The sequence below is a fragment of the Nomascus leucogenys genome, chromosome 4 (genome assembly GCF_006542625.1).
Source record: "Nomascus leucogenys isolate Asia chromosome 4, Asia_NLE_v1, whole genome shotgun sequence".
In the NCBI taxonomy this organism is placed as follows: Eukaryota; Metazoa; Chordata; class Mammalia; order Primates; family Hylobatidae; genus Nomascus; species Nomascus leucogenys.
In genome coordinates this window covers 82,704,800-82,731,108 of record NC_044384.1, presented here as the reverse complement: position 1 = coordinate 82,731,108, position 26,309 = coordinate 82,704,800, and the positions used below count along the sequence as shown (strand labels likewise).

The 26,309-nt window shown below is 40.9% G+C and overlaps 1 protein-coding gene and 1 pseudogene across 1 annotated transcript in view; both read left to right on the top strand.

Moving 5' to 3' along the window:
* The window catches only part of SLC22A24 (solute carrier family 22 member 24), a 68,547-nt gene that overhangs the window by 19,016 nt on the left and 23,222 nt on the right, over nt 1–26,309 (top strand). Inside the window, exons 3-4 of the mRNA XM_030810142.1 lie at nt 6,232–6,386; nt 6,484–6,652. Of these exons, the coding sequence (XP_030666002.1) occupies nt 6,232–6,386; nt 6,484–6,652 (324 nt within the window). The remainder of the gene's footprint in view (nt 1–6,231; nt 6,387–6,483; nt 6,653–26,309) is intronic.
* On the top strand, nt 6,693–26,251 carry LOC115834842 (annotated as a pseudogene).

Below are 26,309 nucleotides of genomic sequence, written 5' to 3'. Positions count from 1 at the left end.
GACAGTGGGGTGTTAAAATCTCCCATTATTATTGTGTGGGAGTTTAAGTCCCTTAGTAGGTCACTCAGGACTTGCTTTATGAATCTGGGTGCTCCTGTGTTGGGTGCATATATATTTAGGATAGTTAGCTCTTCTTGTTGAATTGATCCCTTTACCATTATGTAATGGCCTTCTTTGTCTCTTTTGATCTTTGTTGGTTTAAAGTCTATTTTATCAGAGACTAGGATTGCAACCCCTGCCTTTTTTTGTTTTCCAGTTGCTTGATAGATCTTCCTCCATCCCTTTATTTTGAGTCTATGTGTGTCTCTGCATGTGAGATGGGTTTCCTGAATACAGCACACTGATGGGTCCTGACTCCTTATCCAGTTTGCCAGTCTGTGTCTTTTGAATGGAGCATTTAGCCCATTTACATTTAACGTTAATATTGTTATGTGTGAATCTGATCCTGTCATTATGATGTTAGTTGGTTATTTTGCTCGTTAGTTGCTATAGTTTCTTCCTAGTCTCGATGGTCTTTACAATTTGGCATGTTTTTGCAGTGGCTGGTACCAGTTGTTCCTTTCCATGTTTAGTGCTTCCTTCAGGAGCTCTTTTAGGGCAGGCCTGGTGGTGACAAAATCACTCAGCGTTTGCTTGTCTGTAAAGTGTTTTATTTCTCCTTCACTTATGAAGCTTAGTTTGGCGGGATAGGAGATTCTGGGTTGAAAATTCTTTTCTTTAAGAATGTTGAATATCAGCCCCCACTCTCTTCTGGCTTGTAGAGTTTCTGCTGAGAGATCAGCTGTTAGTCTGATGGGCTTCCCTTTGTGGGTAACCCGACCTTTCTCTCTGGCTGCCCTTAACATTTTTTCTTTCATTTCAACTTTGGTGAATCTGACAATAATGTGTCTTGGAGTTGCCCTTCTCGAGGAGTATCTTTGTGGCGTTCTCTGTATTTCCTGAATCTGAATGCTGGCCTGCCTTGCTAGATTGGGGAAGTTCTCCTGGATAATATCTTGCAGAGTGTTTTCCAACTTGGTTCCATTCTCCCCATCATTTTCAGGTACACCAATCAGACGTAGGTTTGGTCTTTTCACATAGTCCCAAATTTCTTGGAGGCTTTGTTCATTTCTTTTTATCCTTTTTTCTCTAAAATTCCCTTCTCTTTTCATTTCATTCATTTCATCTTCCATCAGCGATACTCTTTCTTCCAGTTGATCACATCTGCTACTGAGGCTTCTGCAATCTTCGCGTAGCTCTCAAAACTTGGCTTTCAGCTCCATCGGCTCCTTGAAGCCCTTCTCTCCATTGGTTATTCTAGTTATCCATTCTTCTAATTTTTTTTCAAAGTTTTTAACTTCTTTGCTGTTGTTTTGAATTTCCTCTCGTAGCTCAGAGTAGTTTGATCGTCTGAAGCCTTCTTCTCTCAACTCATCAAAGTCATCCTCCATCCAGCTTTGTTCCGTTGCTGGTGAGGAACTGCGTTCCTTTGGAGGAGGAGAGGTGCTCTGTTTTTTAGAGTTTCCAGTTTTTTTGGTCTGTTTTTTCCCCATCTTTGTGGTTTTATCTACTTTTTGTCTTTGATGATGGTGATGTACAGATGGGTTTTTGGTGTGGATGTCCTTTCTGTTTGTTAGTTTTCCTTCTACCAGACAGGACCCTCAGCTGCAGGTCTGTTGGAGTTTACTAGAGGTGCACTCCAGACCCTGTTTGGCTGGGTGTCAGCAGCGGTGGCTGCAGAAGAGCAGATTTTCGTGAGACCACAAATTCAGCTGTCTGATAGTTCCTCTGAAAGTTTTGTCTCAGAGAGGTACCGGGTTGAATGAGGTGTCAGTCTGTCCCTACTGGGGGGGTGCCTCCCAGTTAGGCTGCTCAGGGGTGAGGGACCCACTTTAGGAGGCAGTCTGACTGTTCTCAGATCTCCAGCTGCATGCTGGGAGAACCACTACTCTCTTCAAAGCTGTCAGTCAGACAGGGACATTTAAGTCTGTGGAAGTTCTTGCAGAGTTTTTGTTTGTCTGTGCCCTGCCCCCAGAGGTGGAGCCTACAGAGGCAGGGAGGCCTCCTTGAGCTGTGGTGGGCTCCACCCAGTTCGAGCTTCCTGGCTGCTTTGTTTACCTAAGCAAGCCTGGGGAATGGCGGGCGCCCCTCCCCCAGCCTCGCTGCCGCCTCGCAGCTTGATCTCAGACTGCTGTGCTAGCAATTAGCGAGACTCCGTGGGCATAGGACCCTCCGAGCCAGGTGCGGGACACAATCTCCTAGTGTGCCGTTTTCCAGGCCCGTTGGAAAAGCGCAGTTAGGGTGGGACTGACCCGATATTCCAGGTGCCGTCTGCTTCCCCTTTCTTTGACTAGGAAAGGGAACTCCCTGATCCCTTGCGCTTCCCGAGTGAGTCAATGCCTCGCCCTGCTTCGGCTCGCGCACAGTGCGCTTCACCGACTGTCCTGCACCCACTGTTAGGCACTCCCTAGTGAGATGAAACCAGTACCTCAAGCAGAAATGCAGAAATCACCCGTCTTCTGTGTCGCTGGGGCTGGGAGCTGGAGACCGGAGCTGTTCCTATTCGGCCATCTTGGCTCCACCCACAATAAAACCTTTTTAAAGACTTACTCCTCCACTGAGTAGTAGCAAGGACCATTTAAACGGCTGTTGAAATAGTACAGAGGCAAGATCATAAGAATGTAAATTAAAGAGATATCAAGGGAGATGGTAAGATAGAGCTGGATTTGTAAAATGTTTTAGAGGTGGAGACAATAAGAGTTGCTGATAAGTTTAGAATATTTTCCACTACTGGGGAACTGCTAGGAAGAGAAATAGAAGAATCCAAGGGGATATAGGCTTTTGGCCCGAGCAAACAAGTAAATTCTGATGCCACTATACAAGATGAGAAAAGACTAGAAAGGAAGCAAATCTGGGGAAGAAAGTCAAGATGTCTGCTTTGGACTTGCTGGGTCGGAGTTCCCTATTAGACATGCATATGGAGTTTCAGGTAGACAGTTGTATATAATGGATATTCGGGTCACAGAAGAGGTCAAGGCTACAGACAATACCTTAGAATTTATTAGCATATAAATATTTTCATAGTTATGAAAGTGGGAGGGGTAACTCAGAAAAGAAATGTAGATAGAGACCAGTGATATCAAGTAGATTAAACTCTGTCTAAAGCAGGAACTCACCATATGATCACCATTTTACATCACTGTGACTGGCATTGGCATTCTCTTACCTTATTAATCAAGTTTTCCAACCTTGACTTCTTTCTTTTTCAGGTTTCAAAGCTACCCAGATTTATTCATTATGCACTGCAGTATACAACTGTACCTTCATTCTTTATTCACTAGCATTCATTTTCACCTTAATGTAAGTTCATTAAACCAAATCAAGACTGACACAACTTTTTCCTTCTAGATGCTCTCTTTGCCTCTTCTCCTTCCTCTTCCAATCAAACTGTGCACATAGTGTTCTATACCACTGTAGGATTACTTTAGTTAACAATAATATATAGTTTCAAATAGCTCAAGGGAGGATATCTAATGTTTCCAACACAAAGAAATGATAAATGTTTTGAGAAGATAGGTATGCTAATCACCCCATTCTAATTACTGTACATTATAAGTATTGAAACATCACTATATATCCCATGAATATGTACAATTATTATTTGTTAATTTAAGAAATAAAATAGGCCGGGCACAGTGGCTCACGCCTGTAATCCCAGCACTTTGGGAGGCCGAGGCTGGAGGATCACGAAGTCAGGAGATCAAGACCATCCTGGCCAACATGGTGAAACCCTATCTCTACTAAAAATACAAAAAAAAAAAAAACTAGCTGGGCATGGTAATGGGTGCCTGTAGTCCCAGCTACTTGGGAGGCTGAGGAAGGAGAATGGCTTGAACCCAGGAGGCGGAGGTTGCAGTGAGCCGAGATGGCACCACTGCACTCCAGCCTAGTGACAGAGCAAGACTCCGTCTCAATAAATTAATTAATTAATTTTTAAATGCACATGAACCTTCTCTGTTTATCTCCATCAAACACCATCTTCATCTTAGCCCTACCACATTAGTCATGAGAGTTAGCTGCCCAAAATCTTAAACAGTTACCATAATGAAAGGATAATCCTCATTGATGTTTTAGTCAGATATGGTGGAATCTACAGGGCACCCATCTTTCAGACAGTAGCTCAGAGAACCAGGTCCATTTACTGCAGGCTTTTAATTTCTATGAAAGAGCGTATAAGACTACAGTGGACCTTTTATGGTCAGGTCTGGAGTTAGCGTATATTACTTGCCACATCCAAGTAAATCACCATGGTAACTACATTGAATTACAAGAAATGCTTTCTTCCAGTAGGCCTTTAAAAAGAAAAATGATGGTAAATATCTAGCCAGACTCTGTACCATCTGTACTTTTAATGAACGAAAAGGTTTCAGTTAATAATTTTCCTTATTTATGAGGCAATATCTTCGTTAATTTGGGCAAGGCCTCTTTCATGCTTGTATAACTCTTCCTGTCTACCCCATTTGTTTCTATTGTCATCTTTCACCATAAAGGGCTTTCTCATGTGTTTATTATTAATGTTTTTATTTGTTCAAGCTAAAAAAAGTGTGATATCATTTGGTATGCAGGTATTTTAATTTGCATAAAAGGTATCCAATCTTTCTAACCTTTTGTCATTCACCACTAAGTTTTTGAGATCTACCTCTAGTTTCATGTGCATATCTAGTCTGCTGCTTCAAACTATTTCATAGCTCTTCATAGTGATCCCCCAATAATTTTTTCCTATTCTCATTTCCAGTGATGAATTCCTAACAACAGTATTCCTAACAACACACCTATTTCTAATATTAACATCTCGATATGTGTTTCTTTACTACGAGAATATTTTTTACTAATAGGCTTTAATTTTTATAGCAATTTTAGGTTTACAGAAATAATGAGTAGAAAGTACAGAGTGTTCCCATATAATCCCTTCCACAAAGTTTCCCATATTACCAACATTTTGCACTAGTGTGATACATTTATTACAATTAAAAGACCAATATTGATACATTATTGACTAAAGTTCATAGTTCATCTTAGGGCTCAATCTTTGTGTTGTACAGTGTTATGGGTTTTGGCAAAAGTATAATGTCATGTATCTACCATCAGAGTATCTCCTTAAAAATGTCCTGTGCTACATATACCTATTTATCCCTCCCTCTAATCCGGGGGTAACCACTACCATGAGATTTTTATTGAGGATATATACATTCTCATTGTACTTATTGCATTTTTATTTCTCAGTTTTCCAATGATTCCTTCTCCATCATGACCTATATCATAGATCTTTTTTTAAAGATAATTCTATTCGAAGTTGCCTCATACAAATTTAGTAATAAAACATATTCCGTATAAACACTCAGAAAGTAAGACATTTTATAAGAGTAATCATGACATAAATATACTACTAGGGTAACAAAATTACAGAACAGGTGTCCAAAACTAAAGTTTGTTTGTATGCTAGTACTACTGAGAATTTAGTATCAACTCATGTAATTTGGTCAAAGTTAACTCTAGAAAGGGTGCCTGCCCTTCCTGCCGCTCTGTGACACACATACTGCTCTCTTCTATTTGTTTATCTTTCCTTTCTTTGTTTCTCATTCTCTGCCTTACCTCATCCTCTCCTCTGTAAACTTTCTACCAGTTTCTGCACTAAGGGGAACAGTTGCTGAATTATTTTCTATAGAGCTGAAACACATTTCCCAAGGCCTGTAAATCTAGACATAGCTGAGTGGTTGTTATGCAGCCTATCTGCAACTTTGATTTATCGTCTTTCCACTCTTCCTTTCAAATAAGTTTAGCTTTTACCTGGACAGTGCAGAGACCCAAGAACAGATCTCTGGATTTCCCTCCTCAGTGCTCTAAACACAACACACATATCCAGTATCCTAAATGCATGTTTTGTAGAACAAACATTTGAGAAATATGGGGCAACTGCCCATATTTCATCTTCTTTTATATGGCTTCATATGGCAAAAGAGTCCTCCCAGGGATAGTTTGGTGAGAGCTTTGACAACACTCTCATACTGATAAATAGGGAGGGTTACATCTGTGATTTTTGCTGCTCACTAATATAATTATGCCACCCGGTATCAAGCACCATGTTCCACTTGTTAAACATTTATCCTAATTTCAAGATGTGCCATTGTTTGTCAAGTTTTCCACATGTTGTTTTTGTTCCTAAGTAATCTTATCTGGTTTAATATTTCTTAGGGTTGGATGGAAGATCATATGCAAATTGTGTTTCCTCCAGCTGGCCATCTCTAACACCTGTGCAGCCTTCGCTCCCACCTTCCTTGTTTACTGCATACTGCGCTTCTTGGCAGGGTTCTCCACCATGACTATTTTGGGAAACACTTTTATTCTCAGTAAGTCAATAATTTGAGCATTTTATCATCATGTCTTGAATTGACCTTGAAATTACCATTTGTCTAAAATTATTATTATGTATATGTTTTCTTCCAGGCTTAGAGTGGACATTGCCCCAGTCGCGATCTATGGCAATAATGGTGCTACTATGTTCCTACAGTGTTGGGCAGATGCTCCTAGAAGGGCTGGCTTTTGCCATTCAGGACTGGCGCATATTGCAACTGAGCGTGTCTACACCCATAATTGTCCTCTTCTTGTCCTCTTGGTATGAACAATCTCTACATTCTTTGCCTGTAAGGGAGGCTATGGTAGACATAGAGAGGAAAATTCTGACACCAAGGATCTGTTTGGTCTCTGGTCTAGTCCTGAGCCATGATGTCCATAGTACCTATTGTGTCACCCGAGAAGCAAACAATGGAATAGGATGACACTATACGTGGGGAGGCTGGCACTTTGCATTCATTATTTTAGACGTGGAATTATCATGGAATTATTTTTCTTAATAGAGAAAATTACCCACTTATTTTTGAAGCAAATGTATTATTTCTTTAACTTTCAGAATATTATGTGAGGGAGATGATTTGGGGGCTTTTGTCACTGTAATTGAGATTGAATATAAGGAAAAGACAATAAATTTATCTACGTAACTATTTAAAATTAGAAGAGCATGTTGTCTCTAGCACCAAGAGTTAGAATGGGGGTGACTTCAGGCAACATGACAGAGTAGGATCTCTAAAAATTGGTTCTTCCATAAAAGCAACACGACAGAGTAGGATCTCTAAAAATTGGTTCTTCCATAAAAGCAACACAAAACAAGCAAAAAGTTGTCAAAATCATCTCTTTCAGAACTCTGAAAATTAACCAAAGACTTGCAGCAATTTAGAGAATCTTTTGTTGAAGAAAAACTGAGTCCCAGTAAGAAAGTGAATGTTGGGATGTTTTTAACATACCTTAGTTTCAGTACCTACTCTCCAGCTATGCTGTAGCCTTGAAAAAATAACAGCTAACTTTCTTGGTACTAGAGGGAGAAGGACAGAGCTTGAGTTATTTCAAAGCCTCATTCACAAAAAGCTGTCATTATTATACCTTTCTGCTGGCTCCCCTAAGACCCTATTTGGAAGGCTGTCTCTATTTGACCTGACTCAAAGTTGCCTAGTGTGAGAAGGCTCCCCTCATAAGGCATTTGTCAAACATATTTACTGACAAATGTTTTGAGGTCACAGCTGTCTGAAGTGATGGATAACAATTTGGGAAAATAATATAATAAAAAAAAGAGTTGAAAATTAGAAGCTGAGGAAAAAACACAGTTGACCCTTGAACAATGCAGAGTGTTGGGGGCACCAACACCCCATGCACTTGAAAATCTGCATATAAGTTTTGACTCCCTAAAAACTGAACTACTTATAGCCTACTGTTGGCCGGCAGCCTTAACAATAACATAAACAGTTATTAACACATTCTGTGTGTTATATGCATTATATGCTATATTCTTATGGTAAAGTAAGCTAGAAAAAAGAAAATGTTATTAAGAAAAGCGTAAGGAAGAGAAAATGTATTTACTATTCATTAAGTGGAAGTGGATTATCATACAGGTCTTAATCCTTAACATCTTCATGTTGAGTAGGCTGAGGAGAGGAAAGAAGAGGAGGAGTTGGTCTTGCTATCTCAGGGGTGGCAAAGGTAGAAGAGGTAGATGAGGTGAAAGGGGAAGTCCCTAAGCTCTCACCTCTGGATGATCTTGGGGCTCTGCATATGCAGTCGGTGGAGGCTGAGGCAGAGATGTAAACTGCCTGACTGAGTGTCACATACTCAGAGCCTCTCAATAAAGACTGGGAGAAGTATTGGTTGCAGACAGTTAACTTAGTAGTTGAGCACTAAGCTAATCAAGTAGACATTCAGTGGCCACACATGACAAACACCGATTTTACAGAATTCATTCACAAAAAGCCACAAACCAAACAAACAACCAGTACAACAGGCAGCAACAACAAACATTGAGAAAGAGGGAAGAATATGATTTCCAGAATTGTTATATTATATGTTTAAAAGACCTAGTTTTCCACAAAGGAGCCATGGAAGAAAACATGAAAGCATGACTTCTACACAGGAAGAAAAGGCTATCAGTACAAACTATACCTGACAAGCCAGATGTTGGCTTATGAGACACAGGATTTGAATCAACTAAGTTAAATATGATCAAGAATTAAAGAAAACCATGTCTAAATAAGTAACAATAAAAAAAAAAGATGTCTCCGAATAGAAAACATCAGTGAAGATGGAAATGTTAAAAAAGGAGCCAAATAGAAATTCTAGAGTTGAAATATTCAGAAGTGAAAATTTACTGGATGGTCCAAACAGAAGAGTTGGGCAGGCAGAAAATAAGCAGTAAATTTGAAGACAGAGTATTGAGATCATCCAGTTCAGTGAATAAAATAATAAAGTAAGGAGGAGCAGAGCTTTGAGGACATGTGAGACTCTATCAAGGGTATCAACATATGCATTTTGTAGTCCCAGAAGGAGAGGGCTGAGAAAAAGGGACAAAGTATATTTTAAAAAATAATGGCTAATGAAACAAATATGTTGGAAACATTAATCTACACACCCAAGAAATTCAAAAACTGCAATTCAGATAAACTCAAAAGATCCATACCTAGACACAGTATAATCAAACTACCAAAATCCAAAGACAGATTTTTAAAACCATCAAAAGAAAAGCTAACTCATCATGGACAAGAGATCCTCAATAAGATTAATAGTTGATTTATCAACAGAAAACAGAGTCTGCAAGGCAGTGAGATTAATTATTCAAAGTGTTGAAAAAAAAATCTGCCAGAGCCTTCTGGTTCTAGGTGCTTCGGGAGCTGTGGCTTAAGGTGCAGACATAACCAAGTCCAAGAACCATACCAAACACAACCAGTCCCAAAAATGGCACAGAAATCATATCAAGAAACCCTGATCACAAAGATATGAATCTCTTAAGGGCATGGACCCCAAGTTCCTGAAGAATATGTGCTTTGCCAAGAAGCACATCAAGAAGGGCCTAAAGAAGATGAAGGTCAACAATGCCAAGGCCATGAGTGCACATGCCAAGGCTATCAAGGCCCTCATAAAGCCCAAGGAAGTTAAGCCCAAGATCCCAAAGAGTGTCAGCCACAAGCTCGATTGACTTGCCTACATTGCCCACCCCAAGCTTGGGAAGTAGGCTCTTGCCCACATTGTCAAGGGGCTCGGGCTGTGCCAGCCAAAGGCCAAGGCCAAGGGTCAAACCAAGGCCCAGGCTGCAGCTCCAGCTTCAGTTCCAGCTCAGGCTCCCAAAGGTGCCCAAGCCCCTACAAAGACTTCAGAGTGGATATATGTCTACTTCATATCTCTGTCTACCAACGTGAGGACAGAAGGAATGGTGCAACCTCCCCAACAGGCTGCCATACGCATGAGGCTGGGGTCCTCTGGTGCTATTTGTACAAGTAAACCTGAAAAAAAATCTGTCAACAAAGAATTCTACATCTGCCCATATAAAAAAAACAAAACCAGGTCTTCCGTTCCAAGATGGTTGAATAGGAACAGCTCTGGTCTGCAGCTCTCAGTGTGATCGATGCAGAAGATGGGTGATTTCTGCATTTCCACTGAGGTACCTGGTTCATATCACTGGGACTGCTTGGGCAGTGGGTGCAGCCCATGGAGAGTGAGCTGAAGCAGGGTGCAGTGTTGCCTCACCTGGGAAGTGCAAGGGGTTGGGGGATTTCCCTTTCCTAGCCAAGGGAAGCCATGACAGACTGTATCTGGAAAAATGGGACACTCCTGCCTAAATACTGTGCTTTTCCCAAAGTCTTAGCAACAAGCAGACCAGGAGATACTCTCCCGTGCCTGGCTTGCTGGGTCCCATGCCCACGGAGCCTTGCTCACTGCTAGCACAGCAGTCTGAGATTGACCTGCAAGGCAGCAGCCTGGTGGGGGGAAGGGTGTCTGCTGTTGCTGAGGCTTGAGTAGGTAAATAAAGTGGCCAGGAAGCTCGAACTGGGTGGAGCCCACCACAGCTCAGCAAGTCCTACTGCCTTTCTAGATTCCACCTCTGTGGGCTGGGCATAGATGAACAAAACGCAGCAGAAACTTCAGCAGACTTAAACGTCTCTGTCTGACAGCTTTGAAGAGACCAGTGGTTCTCCCAGCACAGTGTATGAGCTCTGAGAATGGACAGGCTGCCTCCTCAAGTGGGTCCCTGAACCCTGTGTAGCCTAACTGGGAGACACCTCCCAGTAGGGGCTGACAGACACCTCATACAGGCAGGTGCCTTTCTGGGACGAAGCTTCCAGAGGAAGGATTAGGCAGCAATATTTGCTGTTCTACAATATTTGCTGTTCTGCAAAACCTCCACTGGTGATACCCAGGCAAACAGGGTCTGGAGTGGACCTCCAGCAAACTCCAACAGACCTGCAGCTGAGGGACCTGGCTGTTAGAAGGAAAACAAACAGAAAGGAATAGCATCACCATCAACAAAAAGGACATCCACACCAAAACCCCATCTGTAGGTCACCAACATCAAAGACCAAAGGTAGACAAAACCACAAAGATGGGGAGAAAACAGAGCAGAAAAGCTGAAAATTCTAAAAACCAGAGTGCCTCTTCTCCTCCAAAGGATTGCAGCTCCTCACAAGCAACAGAACAAAGCTGGATGGAGAGTGACTTTGACGAGTTAACAGAAGTAGGCTTCAGAAGGTCAATAATAACAAACTTCTCCGAGCTAAAGGAGCATATTCTAACATATCACAAGGAAGCTAAAAACCTTGAAAAAAGGTTAGATGAATGGCTAAACAGTGTAGAGAGGACCTTAAGTGACCTGATGGAGCTGAAAACCATGGCATGAGATCTTTGTGACCCATGCACAAGCTTCAATAGCCAATTCAATCAAGTGGAAGAAATGGTATCAGTGATTGAAGATCAAATTAATGAAATAAAGTGAGAGGGCAAGTTTAGAGAAAAAAGACCAAAAGGATGTGAACAAAGCTTCGAGAAATATGGGACTATGTGAAAAGACAAAATCTATGTTTAATTGGTGTACCTGAAAGTGACGGAAAGAATGGAACCAAGTTGGAAAAACACTCTTCAGGATATTATCCAGGAGAATTTCCCCAACCTAGAAAGGCAGGCCAACATTCAAATTCAGGAAATACAGAGAACACAACAAAGATACTCCTCAAGAAGAGCAACCCCAAGACACACAATTGTCAGATTCACCAAGGTTGAAGTGAAGGAAAAAATGTTAAGGGTAGCCAGAGAGAAAGGTCAGATTACCCACAAAAGGAAGCCCATCAGACTAACAGCAGATCTCTTGGCAGAAACTCAAAAAGCCAAAAGAGAGAGGGGGCTGATATTCAACATTCCTTTTTTTCTTTTTTTTTTTTTTTGAGATGGAGTCTCACTCTGTTGCCCAGGCTGGAGTGTAGTGGCATGATTTTGGCTCACTGCAACCTCTGCCTCCTGGGTTCAAGTGATTCTCCTGCCTCAGCCTCTCGAGTAGCTGGGACTACAGGCATGTGCCACTATGCCGAGCTAATTTTTGTATTTTTAGTAGAGATGGGGTTTCACTGCATTAGCCAGGATGTTCTCGATCCCCTGACCTCGTGATCTGCCCACCTCGGCCTCCCAAAGTGCTGGGATTACAGGTGTGAGCCACCATGCCCAGCCTCAACATTCTTAAAGAAAAGAATTTTCAACTCCAGAATTTCATATACAGCCAAACTAAGCTTCATAAGTGAAAGAGAAATAAAATACTTTACAGACAAGCAAATTCTAAGAGATTTTGCCACCAACAGGCCTGCCTTACAAGACCTCCTGAAGGAAGCACTAAACATGGAAAGAAACAACCGGTACCAGCCACTGCAAAAACATGCTAACTTGTAAAGACCATCAATGCTGTGAAGAAACTGCATCAATTAACAGGCAAAATAACTAGCTAACATCATAATGACAGGATCAAAGTCACATGTAACTATATATGTGTGTATGTATATATATATATATATATATATATATTTTTTTTTTTTTTTTTTTTTTTTGAGACAGAGTCTTGCTGTCACACAGGCTGGAGTCCAGTGGCACAACCTCGGCTCACTGCAAGCTCCTACTCCCGGGTTCACACCATTCTCCTGCCTCAGCCTCCCGAGTAGCTGGGACTACAGGCACTCATCACCACACCTGGCTACTTTTTTTGTATTTTTAGTAGACACGGGGTTTCACCGTGTTAGCCAGGATGGTCTAGATCTCCTGACCTCGTGATCCACCTGCTTCAGCCTCCCAAAGTGCTGGGAGTCACACTTAACAATATTAACCTTAAATGTAAATGGGCTAAATGTCCCAATTAAAAGATGCAGACTGAAAGAACTAGAGAAGCAAGAGCAAACAAATTCAAAATCTATCAGAAGTCAAGAAATAACTAAGATCTGAGCACAACTGAAGGAGACAGAGACACAAAAAATCCTTCAAAAAATCAAAGAATCCAGGAGCTGGTGTTTTGAAACAATCAACAAAATTCATAGACTGCTGGCTGGGCACAGTGGCTCACGCTTATAATCCCAGCACTTTGGGAGGCCGAGGCGGGCGGATCACGAGGTCATAAGATCGAGACCACGGTGAAACCCCGTCTCTACTAAAAATACAAAAAATTAGCCGGGCGTGGTGGCGGGTGCCTGTAGTCCCAGCTACTTGGAGAGGCTGAGGCAGGAGAATGGCGTGAACCTGGGAGATGGAGCTTGCAGTGAGCCGAGATTGAACCACTGCACTCCAGCCTGGGCGACAGAGTGAGACTCTGTCTCCAAAAAAAAAAAAAAAAAAAAAAAAAAAAAAAAATTCATAGACTGCTAGCAAGACTAATAAAGAAGAAAGAAGAATCAAATAGATGCAAAGAAATGATAAAGGGGATATCACCACTGATCCCACAGAAATACAAACTACCATCAGAGAATACTATAAACACCTCTATGCAAATAAACTAGAAAATCTAAAAGAAATGGATAAATTCCTGGACACATACACCCTCCCAAGACTAAACCAGGAAAAAGTTGAATCTCTGAATAGACCAATAACAGGCTATAAAACTGAGGCAATAATTAATAGCCTACCAACCAAAAAAACTCCAGGACCAGACAAATTCACAGCCAAATTCTACCAGAGGTACAAAGAGGAGCTGATACCATTCCTTCTGAAACTATTATAAACAACAGAAAGAGAGGGAATCACCCTAACTCATTTTATGTGGCCAGCAACATCATGATACCAATGCCTGGCAGAGACACAACAAAAAAAGAATTTTAGACCAATATCCCTGATGAACATCGATGTGAAAATCCTCAATAAAATACTGGCAAACCGAATCCAACAGCACATCAAAAAGCTTATCCACCATGATCAAGTGGGCTTCATCCCTGAGATGCAAGGCTGGTTCAACATATGCAAATCAATAAACGTAATCCAGCATATAAACAGAACCAAAGACAAAAACCACGATTATCTCAATAGATGCAGAAAAGGCCTTTGACAAAATTCAATAGCATTTCATGCTAAAAACTCAATAGACTAGGTATTGATGGGACATATCTCAAAATAATAAGAGCTATTTATGACAAACCTACAGCCAATATCATACTGAATGGGCAAAAACTGGAAGCATTCCCTTGGAAAACTGGCACAAGACAAGGATGCCCTCTCTCATCACTCCTATTCAACATAGTGTTGAAAGTTCTGGCCAGGGCAATCAGGCAGGAGAAAGAAATAAATGTATTCAATTAGGAAAAGAGGAAGTCAAATTGTCTCTGTTTGCAGATGACATTATTGTATATTTAGAAAACTCCATCATCTTAGCCCAAAATCTCCTTAAGCTGATAAGCAACTTCAGCAAAGTCTCAGGATACAAAATCAATGTGCGAAAATCACAAGCATTCCTATATACCAATAACAGACACAAAGAGAGCCATATCATGAGTGAACTCCCATGCACAATTGCTTCAAAGGGAATAAAATACCTAGGAATCCAACTTACAAGGGATGTGACAGACCTTTTCAAGGAGAACTACAAACCACTGCTCAAAAAAAATAAAAGAGGACACAAACAAATGGAAGAACATTCCATGCTCATGGATAGGAAGAATCAATATCGTGAAAATGGCCATGCTGCCCAAGGTAATTCATAGGTTCAATGCCAGCCCCATCAAGCTACCAATGACTTTCTTCACAGAACTGGAAAAAACTACTTTGAACTTCATATGGAACCAAAAAAGAGCCCGCATTGCCAAGACAATGCTAAGCCAAAAGAACAAAGCTGGAGGCATCATGTTACCTGACTTCAAACTCTACTACAAGGCTCCAGGAACCAAAAGGAGCATGGTACTTGTACCAAAACAGAGATATAGACCATTGGAACAGAATAGAGGCCTCAGAAATAACACCACACGTCTACAACCATCTGATCTTTGACAAACCTGACAAAAACAAGAAATGGGGAAAAGATCCCCTATTTAATAAATGGTGCTGGGAAAACTGGCTAGCCATATGTAGAAAGCTGAAGCTGGATCCCTTCCTTACACCTTATACAAAAATTACTTCAAGATGGATTAAAGACTTAAATGTTAGATCTAAAACCATAAAAACCCTAGAAGAAAACCTAGTCAATACCATTCAGGTCATAGGCATGGGCAAGGACTTCATGACTAAAACACCGAAAGCAATGGCAACAGAAAGCCATAATTCACAGATGGGATCTAATTAAACTAAAGAGCTTTTGCACAGCAAAAGAAACTACCATCAGAGTGAACAGGCAACCTACAGAATGGGAGAAAATTTTTGCAATCTACCCATCTGACAAAGGGCTAATCTCCAGAATCTACAAAGAACTTAAACAAATTTACAAGAAAAAAACAAACAATCCCATCAAAAAATGGGCAAAGGATATGAACAGACACTTCTCAGAAGAAATCATTTATGCAGCCAACAGACACATGAAACATGCATATCATCACTGGTCATCAGAGAAATGCAAATCAAAACCACAATGAGATACCATCTCACACCAGTTAGAATGGCGATCATTAAAAAGTCAGCAAACAGATGCTGGAGAGGATGTGGAGAAATAGGAACACTTTTACACTGTTTGTGGGAGTGTAAATTAGTTCAACCATTGTGGAAGATAGTGTGGTGATTCCTCAAGGATCTAGAACTAGAAATACCATCTGACCCAGTGATCCTGTTACCGGGTATATACCCAAAGGATTATAAATCATGCTACTATAAAGACACATGCACACATATGTTTATTGTGGCACTATTCACAATAGCAAAGACTTGGAATCAACCCAAATGTCCATCAATGATAGACTGGATTAAGAAAATGTGGCACATATACATCATGGGATACTATGCAGCCATAAAAAGGGATGAGTTCATGTCCTTTGCAGGGACATGGATGAAGCTGGAAACCATCATTCTCAGCAAACTGTCACAAGGAAAGAATACCAAACACTGCATGTTCTCACAATGAGAACACTTGGACACAGGGTGGGGAACATCACACACCAGGGCCTGTTGGGGGGTGGGTGGCTGGGGGAGGGATAGCATTAGGAGAAATACCTAATGTAAATGACTAGTTGATGGGTGCAGCAAGCCAACATGGCACATGCATACCTATGTAACAAACTGCACGTTGTGCACATGTACCCTAGAACTTAAAGTATAATAGAATAAAATAAATCATTTTCTTTGCAGCAACATGAATGCAGCTAGAGACCATTATCCTAAGCCAACTAATACAGAAACAGAAAACCAAATATTACCTGTTCTCACCTGTAAGTGGGAGCTACCCATTTGGTACACATAGACATAAAGATGAAAACAATAGACTCTGGGGAATACTAGAAAGGGGAGAGAGGGAGGGAGGGAACGGTTGAAAAAACTATCTGTTGGTACTATGCTCACTTCCTGGGTTATGGCTTCAATTGTACTCCAAACTTCAGCATCGTGCAATAAACCTTTGTTACAAACCTGCACATGTACCCCTAGAATCTAAAATAAAACTTGGAAAAAAAGAATTCCACACCTGACAAAATTATCTTTCAATAAGTATCCTTTCAAGTGCTCATACATTTCCTTTGGAGAAATGTCTGTTTAAGTCCTTTTCCCACTTGCTATAGATTGCTGTTGTTTTTGTTGTTGTTGTTTGCCATTCTGTGGGATACCTTTTTACTCTGTTGATAGTGTCTCAATGCACAATTTTTTAAATTTTTCATGAAGCCCAGTTTGCCTATTTTTTCTTTTGTTGCCTGTGCCTTTGCTGTCATATCCAAGAAATCATTGCTAAATATATATTCTGAACATTTTCCCTGTGTTTTCTTCTAAAACTTTTAGAGTTTTAGGTCTGACATTTAGGTATTTGATCCAGTTGTAGTTAAACTTTTATATGTGGTTGGGGAAAGATCCACCTCCATTTTTTTGCATGCACCATTTGTTTTCCTAGCACCATTTGTTGAAAAGCCATCCAACTTTTAGGATGAGTTCTTCTGCAAAACAAAAATGCCATTGAGATTTTGATAGAGATTGCATCTGTCAATTGTTTCAGGTAGTATTAACATCTTAACAATATTAAGTCTTCCAATTCAGAAATGCTGAATGTATTTCTAATGTGTCTTCTTTAGTTTCTCTCAGTAGTGTTTTGTAATTTTCATTCTACAAATCTTTTACCTCATCAGTTAATTTCTTTTTTTATAGATATACTTCAAGTTTTAGGGTCCATGTGCACAACGTGTGGGTTAGTTACATATGTACACATGTGCCATGTTGGTGTGCTGCACCCAGTAACTCGTCATTTAACATTAGGTTTATCTCCAAATGCTATCCCTCCGCCCTCCCCCCACCCCACAACAGGCCCCGGTGTGTGATGTTCCCCTTCCTGTGTCCATGTGTTCTCACTGCTAAATTCCCATCTGGGAGTGAGAACATGCAGTGTTTGATTTTTTGTCCTTGAGATAGTTTGCTGAGAATGATGGTTTCCAGCTTCATCCATGTCCCTACAAAGGACATGAACGCATCTTTTTTATGGCTCCATAGAACTCCATGGTGTATATGTGCCACATTTTCTTAATCCAGTCTATCATTGTTGGACATTTGGGTTGGTTCCAAGTCTTTGCTATTGTGAATAGTGCTGCAATAAACATACGTGTGCACGTGTCTTTATAGCAGCATGATTTATACTCCTTTGGGTATATACCCAGTAATGGGATGGCTGCGTCAAATGGTATTTCTAGTCGTAGATCCCTGAGGAATCGCCACACTGACTTCCACAATGGTTGAACTAGTTTACAGTCCCATCAACAGTGTAAAAGTGTTCCTATTTCTCCACATCCTCTCCAGCACCTGTTGTTTCCTGACTTTTTAATGATGGCCATTCTAACTTGTGTGAAATGGTATCTCATTGTGGTTTTGATTTACATTTCTCTGATGGCCAGTGATGATGAGCATTTCTTCATGTGTCTTCTGGCTGCATAAATATCTTCTTTTGAGAAGTGTCTGTTCATATCCTTCACCCACTTTTTGATGGGGTTGTTTTTTTCTTGTAAATTTGTTTAAGTTCTTTGTAGATTCTGGATATTAGCCCTTTGTCAGATAAGTAGATTGCAAAAATCATCTCCCATTCTGTAGGTTGCCTGTTCACTCTGATGGTAGTTTCTTTTGCTATGCAGAAGCTCTTTAGTTTAATTAGATCCCATTTGTCAATTTTGGCTTTTGTTGACATTGCTTTTGGTGTTTTAGACATGAAGTCCTTGCCCATGCCTATGCTCTGAATGGCATTGCCTAGGTTTTCTTCTAGGGTTTTTATGGTTTTAGGTCTAACATTTAAGTCTTTAATCCATCTCGAAGTAATTTTTGTACAAGGTGTAAGGAAGGGATCCAGTTTCAGCTTTCTACATATGGCTAGCCAGTTTTCCCAGCACCATTTATTAAATAGGGAATTCTTTCCCCATTTCTTGTTTTTGTCAGGTTTGTCAAAGATCAGATGGTTGTAGATATGCGCCATTATTTCTGAGGGCTCTGTTCTGTTCCATTGGTCTATATCTCTGTTTTGGTACCAGTATCATGCTGTTTCAGTTACTGTAGCCTTGTAGTAGAGTTTGAAGTCAGGTAGCGTGATGCCTCCGGCTTTGTTCTTTTGGCTTAGGATTGAATTGGCAATGCGGGCTCTTTTTTTGGTTCCATATGAAGTTTAAAGTAGTTTTTTCCAATTCTGTGAAGAAAGTCATTGGTAGCTTGATGGGCATGGCATTGAATCTATAAATTACCTTGGGCAGTATGGCCATTTTCACGATATTGATTCTTCCTATCCATGAGCATGGAATGTTCTCTATTTGTCTGTGTCTTCTTTTATTTCATTGAGCAGTGGTTTGTAGTTCTCCTTGCAGAGATCCTTCATATCCCTTGTAAGTTAGATTCCTAGGTATTTTATTCTCTTTGAAGCAATTGTGAATGGTAGTTCACTCATGATTTGGCTCTCTGTGTGGCTGTTATTGCTGTATAGGAATGCTTGTGATTTTTGCACATTGATTTTGTATCCTGAGACTTTTCTCAAGTTGCTTACCAGCTTAAGGAGCTTTTGGGCTGAGACGATGGGGTTTTCTAAATATACAGTCATGTCATCTGCAAACAGGGACAATTTAACTTCTGCTTTTCCTAATTGAATACCTTTATTTATTTCTCCTGCCTGATTGCCCTGGCCAGAACTTCCGACACTATGTTGAATAGGAGTGGTGAGAGAGGGCATCCTTGTCTTGTGCCAGTTTTCAAAGGGAATGCTTCCAGTTTTTGCCCATTCAGTATGATATTGGCTGTGGGTTTGTCATAAATAGCTCTTATTATTTTGAGATACATCCCATCAATACCTAATTTACTGAGAATTTTTAGCATGAACAGTTGTTGAATTTTGTCAAAGGCCTTTTCTGCATCTATTGAGATAATCATGTGGTTTTTGTCTTTGGTTCTCTTTATATGATGGGTTACGTTTATTAATTTGTGTATGTTGAACCAGCCTTGCATCTCAGGGATGAAGCCCACTTGATCATGGTGGATAAGCTTTTTCATGTGCTACTGGATTTGGTTTGCCAGTCTTTTACTGGGGATTTTCACATCAATGTTCATCAGGGATATTGGTCTGAAATTCTCTTCTTTTGTGTCTCTGCCAGGCTTTGGTATTAGGATGATGCTGGCCTCATAAAATGAGTTAAGGCAGATTCCCTCTTTTTCTGTTGATTGGAATAGTTTCAGAAAGAATGGTACCAGCTCATCTTTGTACCTCTGGTAGAATTCAGCTGTGAATCTGTCTGGTCCTGGACTTTTTTTGGTTGATAGGCTTTTAATTATTGCCTCAATTTCAGAGCCTGTTACTGATCTATTCAGGGATTCAACTTCTTCCTGGTTTAGTCTTGGGAGGGTGTATGTGTCCAGGAATTTATCCATTTCTTCTAGATTTTCTACTTTATTTGCATAGAGGTGTTTATAGTGTTCTCTGATGGTAGTTTGTATCTCTGTGGGATCGGTGGTGATATCCCCTGTATCATTTTTTATTACATCTATTTGATTCTTCTCTCTTTTCTTCTTTATTAATCTTACTAGCAGTCTATCTATTTTGTTGATCTTTTCAAAAAACCAGCTCCTGGATTCATTCATTTTTTGAAGGGTTTTTTGTGTCTCTATCTCCTTCAGTTCTGCTCTGAACTTAGTTATTTCTTGCCTTCTCCTAGCTTTTGAATGTGTTTGCTCTTGCTTCTCTAGCTCTTTTAATTGTGATGTTAGGCTGTCAATTTTAGATCTTTCCTGCTTTCTCTTGTGGGCATTTAGTGCTATAAATTTCCCTCTACTCACTGCTGTAAATGTGTCCCAGAGATTCTGGTGTGTTGTGTCTTTCTTCTCATTGGTTTCAAAGAACATTTTTATTTCTGCCCTCATTTTATTATGTACCCAGTAGTCATTCAGGAGCAAGTTGTTCCATTTCTAGGTAGTTGAGCAGTTTTGAGTGAGTTTCTTCTTTTATTATTATTATTATTATACTTTAAGTTTTAGGGTACATAGTTCTAGTTTGATTGCACCGTGGTCTGAGAGACAGTTTGTTATAATTTCTGTTCTTTTACATTTGCTGAGGAGTGCTTTACTTCCAACTACGTGGTCAATTTTGGAATAAGTGTGATGTGGTGCTGAGAAGAATGTATATTCTGTTGATTTGGGGTGGAGAGTTCTGTAGATGTCTATTAGGTCCACTTGGTGCAGAGCTGAGTTCAATTCCTGGATATCCTTGCTAAACTTTCTGCCTCATTGGTCTGTCTAATGTTGACAGTGGGATGTTAAAGTCTTCCATTATTATTGTGTGGGAGTCTAAGTCTCTTTCTAGGTCTCTAAGGACTTCCTTTATGAATCTGGGTGCTCCTGTATTGGGTACATGTATATTTAGGATAGTTATCTCTTCTTGTTGAATTGATCCCTTTACCATTATGTAATGGCCTTATTTGTCTCTTCTGATCTTTGCTGGTTTAAAGTTTATTTTAACAGAGACTAGGATTGCAACCCTTGCTTTTTTTGTTTTTCACTTGCTTGGTAGATCTTCCTCCATCCCTTTATTTTGAGCCTATGTGTGTCTCTGCACATGAGATGTGTCTCTAGAATACAGCACACTGATGGGTCTTGACTCTTATCCAATTTGCAAGTCTATGTCTTTTAATTGGAGCATTTATCCCATTTATATTTAAGGTTAAATTGTTATGTGTGAATTTGATCCTGTCATTATGATGTTAGCTGGTTATTTTGCTCATTAGTTGATGCAGTTTCTTCCTAGCCTCAATGGTCTTTACAATTTGGCATGTTTTTGCAGTGGCTGATACCAGTTGTTCCTTTCCATGTTTAGCGCTTCCTTCAGGAGCTCTTTTAGGGCAGGCCTGGTGGTGACAAAATCTCTCAGCATTTGCTTGTCTGGAAAGGATTTTATTTCTCCTTCATTTACGAAGCTTAGTTTGGCTGGATATGAAATTCTGGGTTGAAAATTCTTTTCTTTAAGAATGTTGAATATTGGCCCCCACTCTCTTCTTGCTTGTAGAGTTTCTGCTGAGAGATCCGCTGTTAGTCTGATGGGCTTCCCTTTGTGTGTAACCCAACCTTTCTCTCTGGCTGCCCTTAACATTTTTTCCTTCATTTCAACTTTGGTGAATCTGACAATTACGTGTCTTGGAGTTGCTCTTCTCGAGGAGTATCTTTGTGGCATTCTCTGTATTTCCTGAATTTGAATGTTGGCCTGCCTTGCTAGGTTGGGGAAGTTCTCCTGGATAATATCCTGCAGAGTGTTTTCCAGCTTGGTTCCATTCTCCCCGTCACTTTCAGGTATGCCAATCAGATGCAGATTTTGTCTTCTCACATAGTCCCATATTTCTTGGAGGCTTTGTTCATTTTCTTTTACTCTTTTTCTCTAAGCTTCTCTTCTCGCTTCATTTCATTCATTGATCTTCAATCACTGATACTCTTTCTTCCAGTTGATTGAATTGGCTACTGAAGCTTGTGCATGCATCACTTAGTTGTCATGCTATGGTTTTCAGTTCCATCACATCATTTAAGTCTTCTCTATGCTGTTTATTCTCGTTAGCCATTCGTCCAATCTTTTTTCAAGGTTTTTAGCTTCTTTGTGATGGGTTCAAACATCCTCCCTTAGCTCAGAGAATTTTGTTATTACCGATCTTCTGAAGCCTTCTTCTCTCAACTCGTCAAAGTTATTCTCCATCCAGCTTTGTTCTGTTGCTGGTCAGGAGCTGTATTCCTTTGGAGGAGAAGAGGCACTCTGATTTTTAGAATTTTCAGCTTTTCTGCTCTGATATCTCCCCATCTTTGTGGTTTTATCTACCTTTGGTCTTTGATGATGTTGATGTACAGATGGGGTTTTGGTGTGGATGTCCTTTCTGTTTGTTAGTTTTCCTTCTAACAGTCAGGACCCTCAGCTGCAGGTCTGCTGGAGTTTGCTGGAGGTCCACTCCAGACCCCATTTGCCTGGGTATCACCAGGGGAGGCTGCAGAATCACAAATATTGCAGAATGGCAAATGTTTCTGCTTGATCCTTCCTCTGGAAGCTTCATCTCAGAGAGGCACCCAGCCATATGAAGTGTCAGTTGGCCCCCTGGGAGGTGCCTCCTGGTTAGGCTACTTGGGGTTCAGGGACCCACTTGAGGAGGCAGTCTGTCCGTTCTCAGATCTCAAACTCCGTGCTGGGAGAACCACTATTTTCTTCAAAGCTGTCAGACAGGGATGTTTAAGTCTGCAGAAGTTTCTGCTGCCTTTTGTTTAGCTATGTCATGCCCCCAGAGGTGGAGTCTACAGAGGCAGGCAGGCCTCCTTGAGCTGTGGTGGGCTCCACCCAGTCTGAGCTTCCCAGCCGCTTTGTTTACCTACTTAAGCCTCAGCAATGGCGTGCACCCATCCCCCAGCCTCATTGCCACCTTGCAATTCGATCTCATACTGCTGTGCTAGGAGTGAGCAAGGCTCTGTGGGTGTGGGACCCTCCAAGACAGGCACAGGATATAATCTCCTGGTGTGCTGTTTGCTAAGATCATTGGAAAAGTGCAATATTAGGGTGGGAGTGACCCAATTTTCCAGGTGCCATCTGTCACGGCTTCCTTTGGCTAGGAAAGGGAATTCCCTACCCCTGCACTTCCCAGGTGAGGCAATGTCTTGCCTTGCTTTGGCTCATGGTGTGGGCTGCACCCACTGTCCTGCACCCACTGTCCAGTAAGCCCCAGTGAGATGAACCCGGTACCTTAGTCAGAAATGCAGAAATCACCTGTCTTCTGCGTCACTCACGCTGGGAGCTGTAGACTGGAGCTGTTCCTATTCAGCCATCTTGGATCCTCCATAAATTTTTCATATATCAAATTTATTATTTTGGGGAAGTTTTCTTCCATTCCTAGTTTGTTGAGTGTTTTTATTATGAAAAGGCATTAAATTTTGTCAAATGCTATTTCTGCATCAACAGAGATGAGCATGTGGAGTTTTCCTTATGTTAATGTGGTATATTACAGTGATTCATTGTTGTATATTGAACCATCCTTGCATTCCAGTATAAATGATATTTGGTCATGGTGTATAACCCTTTTAATATTTTGTCACATTTGGTTTGCTAGTCTTCTGTTGTGAATTTTTGCATCAGTGTTTGTAAGGTATCTTTCCCTATAGTTTTCCTCTTTTGTCCTTGTCCAGATTTGTTATCAGGATGATACTGGCTTCACAGAAGGACACAAAAGGTCACATATTAAATGATTTCATTCATATAAAGTATCCAGAATAGGAAAATTCATAAAGACAGGAGGTAGATAAATGTCTCCTATGGATTGGGGGAAAAAAGAATGAAGATAAATGCTAATGGGTATAGGAATTTTTAGGTAGCAATGAAAATGTTCTGAAACTAGGTAGTGGTGATGGTTGAAGAACCTTGTGATTATGCTCAAAACCATTGAATTGTACCCTTTTAAATGGTCAATTTTGTAATATATGCATAATATGTTAATCACAAAAAATAGTAATCCAAATGAATCATCTGGTTTGGCTATGTCCCCACCCAAATCTCATCTTGAATTGTAGCTCCCATAATTCTCATGTGTTGTGAGAGGGACCCAGTGGGAAATAATTGAATCATGGGGCAGTATCCCCCATACTATTCTCATGGTAGTGAATAAGTCTTATAAGATCTGATGATTTTATAAGGGGTTTCCCCTTTCACTTGGCTCTCTCTTCACTCTTCCCTGCCACTATGTAAGACATGCCTTTCACCTTCCACCATGACTGTGAGGCCTCCTCAGCCATAGGTGAGTCCATTAAACCTCTTTTTCTTTATAAATTACCCGGTCCATGTTACTTTATCAGCAGTGAGAAAACGGACTAATACAGTAAATTGGTTCCAGTAGAGTGAAGCACTGCTATAAAGATACCCAAAAATGTGGACGCAACTTTGGAACTAACAGGCAGAGGGTGAAACAGTTTGGAGGGCTCAGAAGAAGACAGGGAAATGTGGGAAAGTTTGGAACTTCCTAGAGACTTTTTAAATGGCATTGGCCAAAATGCTGATAATGACATGGACAATGAAATCCAGGCTGAGGTGGTCTCAGGTGGAGATGAGGAACTTGTTGGGAACTGGAGTAAAGGTGACTCTTGCTATGTTTTAGCAAAAAGACTGGCAGCAGCATTTTGCTCCTGCACTGGAGATTTGTAAAACTTTGAACTTGAGGGAGATGACTTAGCGTATCTGGCAGAAGAAATTTCTAAGCAGCAAAGCACTCAAGAGGTGACTCGGGTGCTGTTAAAAATATTCAGTTTTAAAAGGGAAACAGTACATAAAAGTTTGAAAAATTTGCAGCCTGATGATGTGATAGAAAAGAAAAACCCATTTTCTAAGGAGAAATTCAAGTCCGCTGCAGAAACTTGCATAAGTAATGAGGAGCCAAAGGCTAATCACCAAGAAAATGGGGGAAATGTCTCCAGGGCATATCAGAGAACTTTGGGCAGCCCCTCCCATCATAGGCCTATTTACCTAGGAGAAAAAAAATGATTTAGTGGGCCAGGCCAAAAGACCCCCTGCTGTGTACATCCTAGGGGCATGTGTCCTGAGTCCTAGCCACTCTAGCCATGGCCAAAAATGGCCAAGGGACAACTTGGGTTGTGGCTTCAGAGGATGCAAGCCCCAAGCCTTGGCAGCTTCCACATGGTATTGAGCCTGCAGGTGCACAGAAGTTAAAAATTGAGGTTTGGCAACCTCCACCTAGATTTTAGAGAATGTATGGAAATGCTTGGATGTCCAGGAAGAAGTTTTCTGTGGGGCAGGGCCCTCATGGAGAACCTCTGCTAGGGCAGTGCAGAAGGGAAATGTGGGGCCAGAGCTCCCACAGAGAGTCCCCACTGGTGAACTGCTGAGTGGAGCTGTGAGAAGAGGGCCACTGTCCTCCAGATCCCCGAACTGTAGATCCACCAACAGCTTGCACCATTTGCCTGGAAAAGCCACAGACACTTGATGCCAGACTGCGAAAGCAGCCAGTAGAGGGCCTGTACCCTGTCCAAGCCACAGTGGCAGAGCTGCCAAAGACCATGGGAACCCACCTCTTGCATCAACATGACCTGGATTTGAGACATGGAATCAACAAACATCATTTGGAGCTTTAATATTTGACTGCCCTGCTGGATTTTGAACTTGCATGGGGCTTGTAGCCCTTTCATTTTGGTCAGTTTCTCCTATTTGGAACAGGTGAATTTACCCACTGCTATAACCCCATTGTATCTAGGAAGTAACTAACTTGCTTTTGATTTTACAGGCTCATAGGCAGAAGGGACTTGCCTTGTCTCAGAAGACTTTGGACTGTGGACTTTTGAGCTAATGCTGAAAAAAATTAAGACTTTGGGGGACTGTTGGGAAGGCATAATTGGTTTTGAAATATGAGGACATGAGATTTGGGAGGGGCCAGGGCAGAATGATCTGGTTTAGCGAGGGACCCAGTGGGTAATAATTGAATCATAGGGGTGGTTTCCCCCATACTGTTATTATGGTAGTGAATAAGTCTCATGAGATCTGATGATTTCATAAGGGTTTCCCCTTTTGCTTCTCTTGCCTGCCACCATGTAAGACATGCCACCGTGATTCTGAGGCCTCCCAGCCATGTGGAACTATGAGTTCATTAAACCTTTCTTTCTTGATATGTTACCCAGTCTCAGGTATGACTTTATCAGCAGTGTGAAAATGGACTAATATACTCATGGTTCTGTATAATTACTTTAACAAATACTTGTTGATGGCCAGATCAACAAGGCCACTTCACCCTAGGAGTCCAGCAGAGGCCAATTCAGTCAGAAATGACTCTACTATAATTTAGAATGTCTGT